Here is a 14,897-nt window from a genome sequence, read left to right as displayed (position 1 = left end):
GCAACGATAATCGCCAAAAGTGATGAAAATTCTTTAAAGGAATATTATAGATGACATGGGCAAGCTAATTTACATTAGTAATACACAATTTTTAAAATAATATTGTAATTAGACCATAACAATAATCAGAATTACACACCTTGATAATTTCTCCTCTAATGGCGGCTAAAGATAGATACAGACAAACGAAGTCTACTCATTCATATAATGCTACGTCACAGGTTCCTCTCTCTCTCTCTCTCTCTCTCTCTCTCTCTCTCTCTCTCTCTCTCTCTCTCAGCTCTAGAGGAAGACGACAAAGAATACACATTTTGTAGCGCTTTTTATACTACTGCTGATTTTGAATATCTCTTTCTAATCTTACAACATTATTTTCATCTGTGGCTATATGTTACATTTTTTCATCGCAGATATTAACATATTTCGTAATTACATTACGAGTATAGAAATATTACAATCGTAAATACATCGAGAATATTATTACAGAAAATATTACAATAATAACCAACGTCCTTTACACAAAATTAAATAACATTTATTGTAAGACAATTATAGTGCATTCGAATTGCTCCATAGCGGCGTACATAGTACAATTAAATGTCATTTCATTTTATTAATATTGTGTGTGCTGCCAGGGAACGTTACATCATGCAACAGCAAAAAAAAAAAAAAAAAAAAAAAAAGTTTCAAACGGCTCTGAGCACTATGGGACTTAACATCTGAGGTCATCAGTCGCCTAGAACTTAGAACTAATTAAACCTAACCAGCCTAAGGACATCACACACATCCATGCCCGAGGCAGGATTCGAACCTGCGATCGTAGCGGTCGCGCGGTTCCGCACTTAGCGCCTAGAACCGCACGGCCACTCCGGCCGGCGCAAACAGCAGAACATCCTGCTTTTGCCGATGCGGTTGAACACGACTCAGTGGAGCTCTAAGTTTCTTCAGTGTCGTTGCATATGCATCAGAATTTACGGTGGTTCCGCTTGGCACGATGTCCACAAGCAAGAGTTCTTCGGGATCGAAAACCACCGTAGCCATAACCGTTCCAGCAGAAGGTTTGCTTTCGAAATTTTTTTTCTCGGGTGAATTTGCACGATGCCACTCCATCGATTGCCTCTTTGTTTGTGGTAAAAAATGATGGCGCCACGTTTCATCACCAGTCACAGTTTTTCCAAGAAATTCATCTCCACCATTGTCTTACTGTTCCAAAAGTTCGCTGCATACCGTTTTTGTTGTTTCTTTGTGAGCCACTGTCAACATCCTGGGAACCCACCTGGCACAAACCTTTTTTAACGCCAACACTTTCAGTACTCTGCGAACACTTCCTTCCCCTGTCCCAATGTAGCGCGACAATTCGTTCACTGTGATGCGTGTGTCAGCAGTCAGCAGTTCGTTAACTCTCTGCACATTGTCTGCAGTGTGTGCAGTACGAGGCCTGCCGCTGCGGGGACAATCCTCAATATTGCCGTGCCCGCTTTCGCCACGTAACCTGCTTGCCCACTGACTAACTGTAACTGCCATCGACAGCAGCATCTCCGCATACCTTTTTCAACCTCTTGTGGGTGTTTCCCACTATCTCTTTGTCACAGCACAGGAATTCTATGACAGCACGTTGCTTCTGACGAACGTAAAGTGTAGCAGCCATCTTGAAGACATTCTGTGACGGCGCCACTCACGGGGATAGGTTTGAAAACAAACGGGAAGGATGTATTTACACACTGTAGAACTTTGACACATGCAGAATGAAAACTGTATTTTTGCAAAAAATAGTGTGCATTTCTTTTGGAGTGAGCCTCGTAATGCTTTTTCGGGTGACATGGCGCACATCACATTACACGCTACACATCGTAAGCACGTTCAACTCTGCTCAAGTAAATAGAAAGCTAAACTGAAACAATGGACGTGCGACTAAAAGCTTGCGTAGTTTAATTTAATCCTTGTGTTACTGTCCCTCTTCTGTAACGATACGATTTCGATAGGCAGCGATTGCATGGGGTTAGCGATTGCATGCATTTCTAGGACGTGGTCAATCTGTGGGACAACAAAACTAGATCGAGCTAGAGACGGACCGTCTAAATTTTTAAACTATTGTAAACAAAGAGCGAAAATATGCATAGTCACTAGTCTTTTTTTTTTAAAAAAATGCAGTAACCAGTGAAAAGGAGCGCCAAATGTGCAAATGTGTATGCAAGTGCAAATGCAGATAATTCGGTCTCTAATAATGAGAATGTAACATCCTCCTTCCCTTTTATCGACAATGTTACAAATATATGACCGTGTAAGAATGTGCCTAAACAATTGGAATAAAATTTTGAAAAGGCTATCGTTCCGAAGATTCAATATAAAGTCGATAAATGAGGGGGAGGTAAACAACAAGATGCCTTCCAGGACAACTTATTCCGCCAACTTAATTACTGTAAAATTTAGTATGGTTGTTAGAAAGGTTTGTGCTATCATTCACGTAGTGTGCCAGCGAGAAGGGATGCCAAGTGGATCAGAACAGAATAATAAGAGTTACTGAAACAATTATAGCTAAAAGAAATACGGTCGCCAGTCCCAACTGGGCAAAATTTCTGTTCGGTAGGTGAATTAACGAGCCGAACAGTCAATGTCGAGAGTTACTCGAACACGCGCGACAAAAGAGGGCTGCACGCACGTTAGCAAAAGCAATTGAAACATTTACGTAATACAGCGAGAAAGCAAATAGTTTGCACTCGAAATATCATTAAGTAATCGAGCTGAAATTTTGAAAACATACAAGGTAACACTTAGATTAATGGTTACTTACTGTTGTATGCGACAATGGCGCTACCTCACAATAACGTCTACTATTTTCATATGAATTTTGGAAAATGGCGAAAAATAATTAAAAGAAACACTATTGGCTGTGCGTGTGTGCTTTCCGCAGAGTTTGAAAAATATAATATCAAGAGTTCTTGTTGTGTTTTCACCGTTTGTTGATAGTGTAATAGCGATGGTGAATTGCTGTTGTCGCTACGGATGCAAAGAAAAATAAGTGAAAAGGAGGGGTAGTAACTTTTCATAGGTACTATGCTTAAAAATTTCGAGACGAATTATAATTAAGGCTTGATTCTGTAGACATATTTTTCTCCGATTTTATGACTATATAATAGATATTACGGCTCGTACAAAAGCTCGCAAACAATCGCTTCCTCTCGTAAATTTGCTAGTGGAACAGGAAAGGGAATGGTTAGTTGTTTCAGCAAATACTATCGTCCATGCATTTATCAGTGACTTGTCGATTATGTATATAGATTACTCAGTCTACTATTTATGTCATAAACTGGGAGCAAGTACGTAAAATGCATTAAATAAATACTTCAAAGTGTCGCCAGTAAGAAAAATTGTGCTTTAGATCGCAAAAACGAGAAAATAAATACGATAAAATTAGCAGGAAAAAAAGGACGAACTAGCAGAAATATAATCGCTAATGTGTGGCAAATTAGGTGTTTTTCGGACTCTTGCAAAAGTACTAGCGTACTGTCAAGTCTATTGCAAGACCATCACTGTAAAAATGTTGGTCAGGCTCTGTAATACTATAAAATGCCGTATCATACCGAAAACTACAAAAAATCGAGTGCATCTGAATTGTGACACGTATCGGAAAGAAGCAGAATGCAAAATCACTTGCCCTTAAAAGTTACGTAGCTGGTTTGTTGCCGGTATCAAATGGATACTGTTAAAATGTCTGCGCAACATATATTAAAAAATCCACGACACGTACGAAAAAACATCCGCTTGTATTAGCGATGCAGTGACATTCTACATATACAGGGCGCTATCTGGACAAACACACGACGTCCCGAGAACACGTAACCAGGCCGGCAATGTATCTTGACAACACGAAATCTGTTCTGAGTATGTGAATGCTCATTCCAGAGATATTTACTCGATGCGATTACTCAGCGATATTTTCATAATATACATAATTGATTACACAGCAAAATAAACAAATAAATTCATACATCTTGTACATATAAATTTACGTAAAGATAAAAAGCAAGTGTATGTACAGGGTGTTACAAAAAGGTACGGCCAAACTTTCAGGAAACATTCCTCACACACAAAGAAAAAAAAAATGTGGACATGTGTCCGGAAACGCTTACTTTCCACGTTAGAGCTCATTTTATTACTTCTCTTCAAATCACATTGATCATGGAACGGAAACACACAGCAACAGAACGTACCAGCGTGACTTCAAACTCTTTGTTACAGGAAATGTTCAAAATGTGCTCCGTTAGCGAGGATACGTGCATCCACCCTCCGTCGCACGGAATCCTTCATGCGCTGATGCAGAATGGCGTATTGTATCACAGCCGTCCACAATACGAGCACAAAGAGAGTCAACATTTGGTATTGGAGTTTCGTAGACAAAAGCTTTCACATGCCCCCATAAGTGAAAGTCGAGAGGGTTGAGATCAGGAGAGCGTGGAGGTCGTGCAATTGGTCCGCCTCTACCAATCCATCGGTCACCGAATCTGTCGTTGGGAACCGTACGAACACTTGGACTGAAATGTGCAGGAGCTCCGTCGTGCATGAACCACATCTTATGTCGTACTTGTAAAGGCATATGTTCTAGCAGCACAGGTAGAGTATCCCGTATGAAATCATGATAACGTGCTCCATTGAGCGTAGGTGGACGAAACTAAAATGAGCTCTAACATGGAAATTAGGAGTTTCCGGACACATGTCCACATAACATCTTTTCTTTATTTGTGTGTGAGGAATGTTTCCTGAAAGTTTGGCCGTACCTTTTTGTAACAGCCTGTATACAATAATAAATGGTCAAAGACGACACCGGCATGAAAGTGTGACAAGCACTGGGTATAAAAGAAACCTGCCGCCAGTACACGCTTGGCCGTCTGCTCTGTGCAGGCCTCCTGGGTAGTCCCGGAGACTCGGCCCGTCGGCGAGTGGGGGCGGGAGCCGTACCCGGACGGCAGCGACGGGGGGCCCGTCGACGCCCTCGTCACCAGGACCATCTCCGACTTGGACGTCACCGCCGTCGTCACCCGGCTCTGGTCCAAGCAGGCGGCGCGACTCACCAGCGCGCTCTGCCGGGTCGCCGACTCCGGCCGTGTCTTCGGAGCCTCCGACGATGGTGGGGGCGGAGGTCCGCAGGTGAAGTGGGGCAGTGGGGGCGGCGGCGGCGACGGCCTCCGAACCGATTCGGCCCAACTCCAGCGCCCAGCTGGGCACGGTAGCCCCGGACCGCGGGAATCGCCCACGGCGAGAGGGCGCCAGTTGACAACAAAATCGACGAAAAGTCTTCCGAACGAATCCGACGGGGCAGCTGTTCTTCCTCGCTACCAGTGCGGGCAAGTGGGGGAGCCCCCGACACCGGCCAGTCCCGACACTAAAACTCCGACAGTAGACCCGCGACCGTATCCAGTAAACACACCGTACAGTTTAGAACATTCCTCAGTGGGTGGAGAAAACCCGACACCTGAGATCAGCCCCAGTAACAGTGCTGGAAAACTTTCCTCAGATACCGAGGACATTCAGATCTCTCCACATTGCCCTCCCAGTGACTACCTAAGTGAAAATCCCCAAGAGTGTGTTGATGAGCTTAAGGACGCTCAGTACTTCACATCCAGTGAGGAAGCTGCAGGATCTGTAAAATCTGTTCGGGGACAATGTGGAACTGATGATGATAGTGAACACTGTGTTCCAGTCAGTCCCAAATATTGTGGTGGGGGAGATCCAGTAGCTCCTCCAGTTGTCCCTCGAGAGTTCCAGGTACCTCACGCAGGACAGTACCGTGACGAGCAGCCCGAGGAAAGTAGAGGTGCACGAGTAGCATCCAGTGGTGTACAAAGCTGCGCTGCGTCAGTGCCCCATGAGACTCCGGCGAGGTCACTGTACCGTAGTGAGAGTGCAGCTGGAGGATCCGCTTTCAGTGACACTAGCGACGATGACAGAGTTTCTCCCCCTCTGACGTACTCGGAGAGGCGAGAGAGGCTCCAGGTGAAACTCGCGCGTCGCGTCGCCGTCACCTCTGCGTCGACCCGGACCACCCCCGCAAGTTCTCCGAGTCGAGGGACAGTCAGCACGCGGGACAGAACTGGACGATGCGAGGCTGACCCGTGCCGTGACGGCCTCGCAGCCAGCTCTGCCCGTGGCTCGAATCCCAGCCATCCTTCAAGCATAGGTGAGTGCACAGCTTTGTGTTGCGGTTGTCATGTGGCCCAGCCGACGTCGTCATGTGCAAAATTGACTTATTCATATAGAATTCCAGCATGTAGGAAATGTATCATAATCACCATAATTTTTCAATACCATTATCATTTTAGTCATCACCATCAGTCCATATAATCATAATTATCACGCTGCCCACCATCTCGATCCTCGCCCACCATCCTGTCCATTGACTCGAGCACCTACCGACTGCACCATTGACTCACTGTCTCATGTGGAGCAGCAGCGATAAGATCAAGTATATATGATAGAATAAGATCGATACATCATATAATCCATCCATTGCATGACCCATAGATCTGATGTGTCCAGTATAAGTAAGATTCATACATCATATGAGCCACCATTGTGTGATCATACAACCCATTGACTGTGTTATCCTTGCACCGTAATGATCCATAGTTATTTTTGTTTAGTCTGTTTTCATGTTTGAGCATAGTATTCTTGACTACTCGGTTGTTGTTGTTGTTGTTGTTGTGGTCTTCAGTCCTGAGACTGGTTTGATGCAGCTCTCCATGCTACTCTATCCTGTGCAAGCTTCTTCATCTCCCAGTACCTACTGCAACCTACATCCTTCTGAATCTGCTTAGTGTACTCATCTCTCGGTCTCCCTCTACGATTTTTACCCTCCACACTGCCCTCCAATGCTAAATTTGTGATCCCTTGATGCCTCAAAACATGTCCTACCAACCGATCCCTTCTTCTAGTCAAGTTGTGCCATAAACTTCTCTTCTCCCCAATCCTATTCAATACCTCCTCATTAGTTACGTGATCTATCCACCTTATCTTCAGTATTCTTCTGTAGCACCACATTTCGAAAGCTTCTATTCTCTTCTTGTCCAAACTAGTTATCGTCCATGTTTCACTTCCATACATGGCTACACTCCAAACAAATATTTTCAGAAATGACTTCCTGACACTTAAATCTATATTCGATGTTAACAAATTTCTCTTCTTCAGAAACGCTTTCCTTGCCATTGCCAGTCTACATTTTATATCCTCTCTACTTCGACCATCATCAGTTATTTTACTTCCTAAATAGCAAAACTCCTTTACTACTTTAAGTGTCTCATTTCCTAATCTAATTCCCTCAGCATCACCCGATTTAATTAGACTACATTCCATTATCCTCGTTTTGCTTTTGTTGATGTTCATCTTATATCCTCCTTTCAAGACACTGTCCATTCCGTTCAACTGCTCTTCCAAGTCCTTTGCCGTCTCTGACAGAATTACAATGTCATCGGCGAACCTCAAAGTTTTTACTTCGTCTCCATGAATTTTAATACCTACTCCAAATTTTTCTTTTGTTTCCTTTACTGCTTGCTCAATATACAGATTGAATAACATCGGGGAGAGGCTACAACCCTGTCTCACTCCTTTCCCAACCACTGCTTCCCTTTCATGCCCCTCGACTCTTATGACTGCCATCTGGTTTCTGTACAAATTGTAAATAGCCTTTCGCTCCCTGTATTTTACCCCTGCCACCTTTAGAATTTGAAAAAGAGTATTCCAGTCAACATTGTCAAAAGCTTTCTCTAAGTCTACAAATGCTAGAAACGTAGGTTTGCCTTTTCTTAATCTTTCTTCTAAGATAAGTCGTAAGGTCAGTATTGCCTCGCGTGTTCCAACATTTCGACGGAATCCAAACTGATCCTCCCCGAGGTCCGCATCTATCAGTTTTTCCATTCGTCTGTAAAGAATTCGCGTTAGTATTTTGCAGCTGTGACTTATTAAACTGATAGTTCGGTAATTTTCACATCTGTCAGCACCTGCTTTCTTTGGGATTGGAATTATTATATTCTTCTTGAAGTCTGAGGGTATTTGGCCTGTCTCATACATCTTGCTCACCAGCTGGTAGAGTTTTGTCATGACTGGCTCTCCCAAGGCCGTCAGTAGTTCTAATGGAATGTTGTCTACTCCGGGGGCCTTGTTCCGACTCAGGTCTTTCAGTGCTCTGTCAAACTCTTCACGCAATATCGTATCACCCATTTCGTCTTCATCTACATCCTCTTCCATTTCCATAATATTGTCCTCAAGTACATCACCCTTGTATAAACCTTCTATATACTCCTTCCACCTTTCTGCCTTCCCTTCTTTGCTTAGAACTGTGTTGCCATCTGAGCTCTTGATATTCATACACGTGGTTCTCTTCTCTCCAAAGGTCTCTTTAATTTTCCTGTAGGCAGTATCTATCTTACCCCTAGTGAGATAAGCCTCTACATCCTTACATTTATCCTCTAGCCATCCCTGTTTAGCCATTTTGCACTTCCTCTCGATCTCATTTTTGAGACGTTTGTATTCCTTTTTGCCTGCTTCATTTACTGCATTTTTATATTTTCTCCTTTCATCAATTAAATTCAATATTTCTTCTGTTACCCAAGGATTTCTAGCAGCCCTCGTCTTTGTACCTACTTTATCCTCTGCTGCCTGCACTACTTCATCCCTCAGAGCTACCCATTCTTCTTCTACTGTATTTCTTTCCCCTATTCCTGTCAATTGTTCTCTTATGCTCTCCCTGAAACTCTGTACAACCTCTGGTTCTTTCAGTTTATCCAGGTCCCATCTCCTTAATTTCCCACATTTTTGCAGTTTCTTCAGTTTTAATCTACAGGTCATAACCAATAGATTGTGGTCAGTCCACATTTGCCCCTGGAAATGTCTTACAACTTAAAACCTGGTTCCTAAATCTCTGTCTTACCATTATATAATCTATCTGATACCTTTTAGTATCTCCAGGGTTCTTCCACGTATACAACCTTCTTTCATGATTCTTAAACCAAGTGTTACCTATGACTAAGTTGTGCTCTGTACAAAATTCTACTAGGCGGCTTCCTCTTTCATTTCTTAGCCCCAATCCATATTCACCTACTATGTTTCCTTCTCTCCCTTTTCCTACACTCGAATTCCAGTCACCCATTACTATTAAATTTTCGTCTCCCTTCACTATCTGAATAATTTCTTTTATTTCATCGTACATTTCTTCAATTTCTTCGTCATCTGCAGAGCTAGTTGGCATATAAACTTGTACTACTGTAGTAGGTGTGGGCTTTGTATCTATCTTGGCCACAATAATGCGTTCACTATGCTGTTTGTAGTAGCTTACCCGCATTCCTATTTTCCTATTCATTATTAAACCTACTCCTGCATTACCCCTATTTGATTTTGTGTTTATAACCCTGTAATCACCTGACCAGAAGTCTTGTTCCTCCTGCCACCGAACTTCACTAATTCCCACTATATCTAACTTTAACCTATCCATTTCCCTTTTTAAATTTTCTAACCTACCTGCCCGATTAAGGGATCTGAGATTCCACGCTCCGATCCGTAGAACGCCAGTTTTCTTTCTCCTGATAACGACATCCTCCTGAGTAGTCCCCGCCCGGAGATCCGAATGGGGGACTATTTTACCTCCGGAATATTTTACCCAAGAGGATGCCATCATCATTTAATCATACAGTAAAGCTGCATGTCCTCGGGAAAAATTACGGCTGTAGTTTCCCCTTGCTTTCAGCCGTTCGCAGTACCAGCACAGCAACGCCGTTTTGGTTAATGTTGCAAGGCCAGATCAGTCAATCATCCAGACTGTTGCCCCTGCAACTACTGAAAAGGCTGCTGCCCCTCTTCAGGAACCACACGTTTGTCTGGCCTCTCAACAGATACCCCTCCGTTGTGGTTGCACCTACGGTACGGCCATCTGTATCGCTGAGGCACGCAAGCCTCCCCACCAACGGCAAGGTCCATGGTTCATGGGGGGGGACTACTCGGTATGATGGTGAAAATGTCAGTACTTTCAAAAATATAACACGTCTTCTCTGTTCATACATGCCCAAATTCTTGCCACGTACGTAACAGAATTTGTTTTTATCTTAATCTACAACAAAATCTGATAACTGTAACCTAACAACATACATAGTATTTATTCAGAAATTCACCTGTAGAGTGGGAGTACTGATGTAGAAATAATTCTTATTTTTTTAATATCAATTTAGAAGATATGTCTTCGTGTATTTTTACGACTGTGTAATTTTCTCATTTCTGCGGAAGACGAAAGCCAGGCTGTGGTAGTGGACACTATTTTTCTCCCAGGAGCTATATTTTTGAATACTGTTACTTGTTTCAAACAACATCTGCCGCCCCACAACAAACTTCAAATGAGGGTAAACGTACTTTGAAGCTGTTCCTAGGATGTCTTAAGTTTCTAAACAGTTGCCAACATGAAGGCTGGTGGTGGACAGCAGATGTTATGTTGGATTGGGGCGCAAGTTCGTAGCGTTTTTCCACAAGTTTATTAAACAAAACAGATTCATGTAACACACAATTTAGTCATCAACAATGTTTTCTCCTTCGGTATTTACAACAATCTGTCAACGCTGGGGATACTTTTCGATTCTGCGGCGGTAGAAATCGCGTGGTTTTTATGCGAAGAATTCGTCGAGCTATGTTTCAACCAGAAAGGAAGGTCTCTGAAGCTTGTTCAATAGAGAGCAGAAAACATGAAAGCCTGAAAATGCAAGATCAGTGATGAGATGGATGTGGAATGACTTCGCGACCTAACTACTGTATTTCTCCTTCCTAAGAGCGCCCACAGCCCCACGCACTATCTCTAAATGAGAGGATGACAGCACGAACAGACGAATTCAAATTATTAGACTAAAGGATTTTTTTCCAAAACTTTACATTTATTACACACATACATCCACATACAGATTGAATTTGAACATTCAATACTTCGTATGCGTGCCTTTGTCCTTAATCAACATTTTCATCCTGTTTGGCATAGTTTTTATTAACTTTTCACCTGACATTTCAATATCATTGTCATTGTACCAGGTTTCCTCTAGTTTCTCCATGAGATCCTGTTTGGTGGTTATTGTAAATTTCCTTGTCCTCTGTTTCACAATAGCCCATAAATTTTCAGTTGGGCTCATATCGGGGCTACTCCCTGCTCAGGGCAACACTTTCTGTTGCTTTTCTGCCAAGTACTTGGAAACGAATTTGGCTTTGTGGCAAAGTGCCCCATCATGCGTAAAAATGGCATATTTATCAGGAAACCACTCATTTATTTGGGGGAAATTTCCTTTTCGAGAATTTATTTATATTGTTTTTGCCTCATTGTGCCTTCAACAACGTGTAATCTGCCAGGACCTTTTCAGACATCACATCCCAGACCATAATGGGAGTTGAGTTGGATGCTTCGCACATTGTTGCGCGCGCACACGCGCACGCGCGCACACACACACACACACACACCCACACACACACACACACACACACACACACACACACACACACGCACACCTCTGAACTGTTCTGCAGGTTTGCGACAAACATACTGGCTGCTTTCTTCCACCACAGTGAATACAGATCCATCACTGAAGCATACCCGAAGCATGTGTACAAAATTACAAGTCAGATAAGTTGGGAATAGCACCACAGGAGACATAAACAGTCAAAAATTCCAATGTGCATTCCTTCAATATCAACACAAGATCATAATTTCAACCCCAAACTCTTAACCTTAGAGGTCAGACCCACTTAACTTACCATATCATTGCACATATCTTTGTCCGGTCCTGACTTGTCTGCTCCTGAAGTTGTTTACCCCACTGCAATCTTTTGGTTTTCATCGTAGGTGTGGTTTTCTGTTCTTTCCTTGGTCGCCATCCCTTTAAACCACCACATTCAAACAGCCTCTTCCTCACTGCCACAGGTGAAACTTCAACAACCAAACCTTTCAGCTGATGCCTCAGTCTGTAGAAGTTAATTGTTGCCATGTTTGTAGATCTTCTCATTGCTCTAGGACTGATTTTCCTTTTACGTCCACATTTTGCTCTCCTGTTCGGCTTGTATTCACAACATTCTGCACTGGAAGTTTGATTCTGCTGACAATTTCGCGTAATATTCTCAATTCTCTAGCAATTTCTTGCTGTGGATAACGATTTTCAGCAAGAAGTGCTAACACAGCCGAAACTTTCAGAGGCGAAACATCTTTTGTCCATTTCTTTGGAAACTCCACGAATTATTCCTACTGCTTAAAACATGCAAGTTCACAAGCTATATGACGTCTTGTTAATGTAGCAAGAAATTGACAGAATAAATCACAAGCTCAAGTACACCACAGAAACATAAAACATTACTGTAAACACAGTTTCAAGGCTTTTACATAGACAACTAACACCAGCACGATTTGGAGGGAAAATGACAAATGTTACGAACAGTGTAAAATTCAGTGGTCTGAGAGCTGCTTGGAAGGGAAATTTGGTGGCATCAATCACACCTTGAAAACAAATCAATTACTACACTTTTTTCTCCTATTTTTACACCAGAAAACTCAAGAGTAGCAATAATAATCGTTTAGTCTAATAACTTGAACTCGTCTGTTAACTCAAACAGCAAAAGTGAACTACAAATGAAAGATGACAATCGTTAAATAAACGCGTAGCAACCAGAATACCAACATGCAAAATAGAAGTGCTACGAACTTCTGCACCAACCTTAGAGTTTTAAGGTCGCCTGATGAACCCTCGCTAGTCGATAGGCAGAGAGCGAAATCACACACTTCGAAACTCCAAATTTGAACGCTAAATGGCCGAAGCGTTGGTAAACAGAGTCCCCGAATTTGCCGTGCTACACGGACGCTGATGAAACACGAAGTAGAACGCTCAGAAATATTAAACGAGGCATGACAAGTACTTCGAAAAGACACGATGAGAGGGGGAGTGTTCATTGGAATTCTCTCTATCGAGGTCGGAATTAGGTCGGCCTGTGACGCTGTCTGGAAAGGTGAAACCAGTGTAGGTGAACCCAAGTTAAGTGAGAGATGTTTTACCGTGTATCTGGTTCCCCCATGACAGTTTTTAGAATCACTGAAGTACAGTCTTCGCTCGGAAGCAGGGAAATACCTGTACGATGCAGTTCTTGTGGAGGCAGTTTTAACCTCCCAAGTGTAGGATGAAACGTCTATAGATTTTTCACAGATCGTACCAACAGACAGTTTTGTAAAAGTCGTTCTGAACACACACTCCAGAAGCTGTAATGAGTTAGTTGGACAAACCATATGCAATGGAAATATGTCGGACCTTGTAGCTGCAGACAGGTCTGACCTTACTGAGAGTGTCAATATAGACACGTGGGTTAGTTGTCACAGTCACATCGTGGTGACGAGTGCCACTGCAGTAACAAAGCTAGGAGAGTTTTTATGTTGGACTGAACAGATAAGCAGTTGTTTGCAACCCAGTAAGGTAGTGAATGGACATCATTTACATGCAGTATTAAGGACATAGTGGATACATGGACAAACTTTAAGTCAATTGCATATTGCACTCTGGAGAAGTGTGTGGATTAAAGACAGAAAAGACCCACCGTGATTTACTAAGAAAATTCGGAAAGTCTTCAGGGAACAGAGTGTGTTGCTGTCTTCAAAGAACAACGCGAAAATGCCAATAGATAAGTTAGAAGAAATTCATGCGTCTATACAACCATCGACGTCCGAAGCGTACAACTTCCATCGCCATAGCTTAGTGAACTACCTTGCCGAAAACCCAAGAAAATTCTAGTTCTACGTAGTCACTAAGTGAGTCGAAGGGTTCAGTCTGGTCGCTCGTCGACCAGTCTGAGTGGCAGTGGAAGACGGCAAAAGAAAAGGAGAAGTTTTAAAATCCGTGTCTCACAAGCAGTTCACACTGGGTGTTCATACAAACGTATCGTGGATTGACCAGTGGAGACACTTCCTTAGGGAGGACATACAATGAGGTCACAAAAGTCGCCGGACACCACCTAATATCGTGCCAGAACTCTTTTTGCCTGCCATAGTCCAGGAACTCGATGTAGCGTCGTATCGACAAGTCATTGGAAGTTCACTGCAGAAATAGAGCCATGCTACCTCTACGGCAGTAGATAATTGCGAAAGTGTTGCCGGTACAGGGTTATCTGCACGAACTGACCTCTCGATTATGTTACATAAATGTTCGATGGGAACCATGTTGGGCGATCTGGGTGGCTAAATCATTCGCTCGAACTGTCCAGAATGTTCTTGAAACCAGTCGCGAATAACTGTGGCCCTCTGACATGTCTGCAAACGTGAGGTCCATTAATGGCTGCAAATGGTCTCCAACCAGCCGAACATAACCATTTCCAGTCAACGATCGGTTCAAATGGACCAGAGGACCCAGTCCATTCCATGTAACAGCACACACCATTACTGAGTGACCAGCAACTTGCACAGTGCCTTATTGACAGCTTGGGTCCATGGCTTCGTGGGGTCTGTGCCACTCTCGAACCCTAACATCAGCTCTTACCAACTTACAAAGTGTACATATCGCTATCTCGTGGCTTATGTGACCTCAATGTGGAAATAGCTAACTCTGACGTTGAGAAGCAATTGAAAACGATTACGTCGCAAGGTCACAATGGAATCGGACAGTACTATAAGGCACTGGCCGCTTATTTGGCTTGCTTTTCCGTGTATCTGTCGACCAATGCGAAGTCTTAAGCGACTGGAAGGTAGCACAAGTTACGCCTGCGTTGAATACAATATCGTGTCCAAGTTGTTTGTTACATTGGCTCGAATGTCGCACACGTGATCAAAAAGTTGACTCTTCACGTGAACTTCGGCATTTTGTCGTTTTCTGATAGGTTCATATTGATATCGTCAAGCTTCGTTAACCCTGATTACT

At 43.0% G+C, this 14,897-nt stretch overlaps 1 protein-coding gene across 1 annotated transcript in view; it reads left to right on the top strand.

Annotated features, from left to right (window-relative positions):
• LOC126295074 (uncharacterized) overlaps nucleotides 1-14,897 on the top strand; it is a 163,867-nt gene that overhangs the window by 113,915 nt on the left and 35,055 nt on the right. The window contains exon 4 of the mRNA XM_049987319.1: nucleotides 4,900-6,175. Coding sequence (XP_049843276.1) covers nucleotides 4,900-6,175 — 1,276 coding nt within the window. The remainder of the gene's footprint in view (nucleotides 1-4,899; nucleotides 6,176-14,897) is intronic.

The sequence above is a fragment of the Schistocerca gregaria genome, chromosome 11 (genome assembly GCF_023897955.1).
Source record: "Schistocerca gregaria isolate iqSchGreg1 chromosome 11, iqSchGreg1.2, whole genome shotgun sequence".
Taxonomy (NCBI): domain Eukaryota; kingdom Metazoa; phylum Arthropoda; class Insecta; order Orthoptera; family Acrididae; genus Schistocerca; species Schistocerca gregaria.
This window is presented reverse-complemented; position numbering and strand designations above follow the sequence as displayed.